This window comes from Sprattus sprattus, assembly GCF_963457725.1.
Source record: "Sprattus sprattus genome assembly, chromosome: 7".
Classification (NCBI taxonomy): domain Eukaryota; kingdom Metazoa; phylum Chordata; class Actinopteri; order Clupeiformes; family Clupeidae; genus Sprattus; species Sprattus sprattus.
In genome coordinates, this window is record NC_137926.1 from 6,970,827 (window position 1) to 6,973,779 (window position 2,953).

The window sequence follows — 2,953 nt, forward strand, 5'->3', positions numbered from 1 at the left end:
CATCTATTAGAAAACGTAGTGATATTATCTAGATGACGTCTCTGATGATGTCTACCTGACAATTTTATCTTTTTAAAATGTTCTGTGTTGTTTATAAAGGCGTACGGTTACACATGGGGGTACAGAACTTTTCTACTATTCGGTGCGCCTCATGAGGACATTCTTGTTGGGTAAAGTCAGTTTGGAATTTGAATAGCACAGAAGAACCGCCTCCTTCTGATTGGTGGGGAAACGATAATGTGGGCGGAGTTTGTGTGTCAGTCATTGGAATAGCTGGACGCTGTATGGCTGAAGGCCGAATGGGCAGAGACTGCGTCCAAATATATATACTATGGCAGCGCTTTGGAAGCAAATGATCGCTTGCTCTCACTCTGTGAGTCTGGCGCTAACGTATTCAATGTGTCTCCATAGACTTGACTCAAACCTTCGCCCCAGAACGAAATATCGTGCTATACACTGATAGAAAGTCTGTTTTCTTCGTCCGAAAGGAGGAAGAAACAACAAAACAGCAACAATGATCAACACTATGGAGTGTGGAGTAGATGCGTCTAGTCTAATTTCGGTTTCTTTACGAAAGATCCACAACTCCAGGGCGCAGAGAGGAGGAATCAAGCTGCACAAAAACCTCCTGGTCTCGTTTGTACTGAGGAATGCAAGACAAGTGTACATGAACGAGAAGTACGCTGAGATCTACAGGATGCAGCAGTACGAAGAAGTGATGACCGTCTGCAACGAGATCCAGGAGCTGAACCCTCTCGAATTAGCCGAGGACTGCGAGGAACAGACCGGTGACTGCTGCGGCAGCGGCGCTGGGATCGAGTCGGCGAGCCTCTGCGGCGCGCTACTGCCAGGCAGCAACCAAGCAGCTCAGCCCGCTCTCCTACAGAATACTACTTGCGCCTCAGCCCTGTCTCTCCGAGCTGACGAGGGCTGTAAGGAGACAGATTCGTCGTTCTATCGCAGCTGCTGTGCGGAAGCCTACCCTGTCTCGAACTGTGAGTTTTCTCCGGTGAACAGCATGCACTGTAACAAGACCACAGTGCTAGATCTGGACACGCACGTAGTTACAACAGTTGAGAATGGATACTTGCACCAGGACTGCTGCGCCTCGCTCCAGTACTGCTGCCAGGGCGCACAAACCCCGGCCAAAAAGCGCAAGGTTGACTTTGGCTACTACGTGTCCGAAATCGAGGAGGTACCGGATTTTACACCGTGTAAAAGAACTAAGTATGAGGACTGTTCATACGCAAATACAGAACATTTGGACACGTCGAACATTTCCAATTTGATCTCGATTTTCGGGTCGGGGTTTTCGGGGCTGGTGAGCAGACAGACGGACTTCGAGCAAGCATTCAACGGACAGTTCTGTAGCAAACAAGCCCTAGCCAGCCTTGGAGCATGGACAAGAGCTATAGTAGCTTTTTGACTCTGTGGTAAATTAGAAACAACTTTATGAAATTGTACAAATTATAAAAGATATTGACTTTATTTTTGCAAATGGTTATTTAAGCATTGAAATTTCTGTTTGTTTCGGTTTATGGGGGTTGCGGAGAACTAGTACCACATGTGATGTATCCTTTAAACAGAAAATGTCTACAATACACGAGCATTTGAAGTGGTTGTGAAATTATTCTAACGAAGTGAAATTTCGTTGCCTTAAGCCCAACGCAAACTGCTAGCTATCGCCACACATGGAAAGTAGTTGAATGTCTCGCTCGCGGATTGCTGTCTATATCTCCCATATAGCAATTCTTACAGACCTCATTTGTAATGGCACTACATATATTAGATGAATCGTTACCTGAGATAAACTGTCTAAATCGGAAGGAGAGTCCTGAACTGTGGGTTTACAGAACATTTGTATTGTGACCTGTTCTATACAGTAAACAGCGCATGTTGTGGACATGCATAAAGGAGTGCAGTGGTACTTTGTCATGTGTTCTTCACAAAATCCAGTGTATAACAGCTATCATGTACAGTTCAACCATCTGAACTTAACTTAATCTGTAAGGTAAACATTGTGAGATGTAACCTACTTTAAGACTTTCTACACAGTCTTAAGACCATACACCGGTTTAGTCCAACACTTGTGAAGATCTCTGGTTCATCTGATATGTATTAGCAGCTCTAGAACATGCAATTAAGGTAAACAAGGTTGGAAGTCAGTGAAGTATCTCACACTGTCTTGCAGCATCAGTTCCTTTGAGCATGTTTGTAGTCCTTTTGTGCCAGTCATCTCATAACACTCTACACTGGTGCCATTAATTAACACTACAGCTCCCACAATGCACACCTTAACTTAATCAAGCCAAGTATTTTGGTGACAATTTGGTCTGATGAGCGTTCCTCACTGCCCTCCCCTTTAATCTTGGAGTTATTGATTAAGCCTTCACAGTAATTCATGACTCCAACGTTGTTTGGTTTCATGAGTTTTATTTTTATTTTATAAAACTTTAGACCTTTTGTTCTAAAAAGGCGAGCTCATGATTTAACCATACATCCTCACATTATATAAGCACTATGTGTACTGAAAGATGTTTTCAGGCGTTCTCTCCATATTTTGTTGGTATTCTTGTATTTTCTGTGTACATTAAAATTGTATATCACCGGGTAAAACTGTTTTAGAAAGTATTTGTTTAAAATTTATAATCTTAATAAAAAAACTGAAAATCACTCAACAGCTTATGTGTGTTCTTGCATCCAGAGTCTTGATCAACCTATATTAACACTCTCCTACCATTGAGTTCCTCAGCAGAAACACAGTCACATCCACAAAGATGGGACTAAACTCACAGAGATCATGTCATGATTTGGTATGATACTATACATGTACCATGTATACAAAGTTTTAACTCAGCTCACAAGGAGCTATAGCTGCTTATTAAGTGCCCATCAAGTTATAAACACATTGGCATAAAGCTTTTCTCAACAGCATACCTCATATTAGGAAGAT

General features: G+C 42.4%; 1 protein-coding gene across 1 annotated transcript; it reads left to right on the forward strand.

Annotated features, from left to right (window-relative positions):
• Positions 1-490: 490 nt before the first annotated feature.
• Positions 491-2,667, forward strand: ier5l (immediate early response 5-like). The gene has a single exon (XM_080842431.1). The coding sequence runs from the start codon at positions 515-517 to the stop codon at positions 1,424-1,426; it is 912 nt and encodes a 303-aa protein (XP_080698557.1). The 5' UTR covers positions 491-514; the 3' UTR covers positions 1,427-2,667.
• Positions 2,668-2,953: the final 286 nt, after the last annotated feature.

Excerpts from the sequence above, each read along its gene's own strand:
- ier5l (XM_080842431.1), top strand. The coding sequence starts at position 515 with ATGATCAACACTATGGAGTGTGGAGTAGATGCGTCTAGTCTAATTTCG.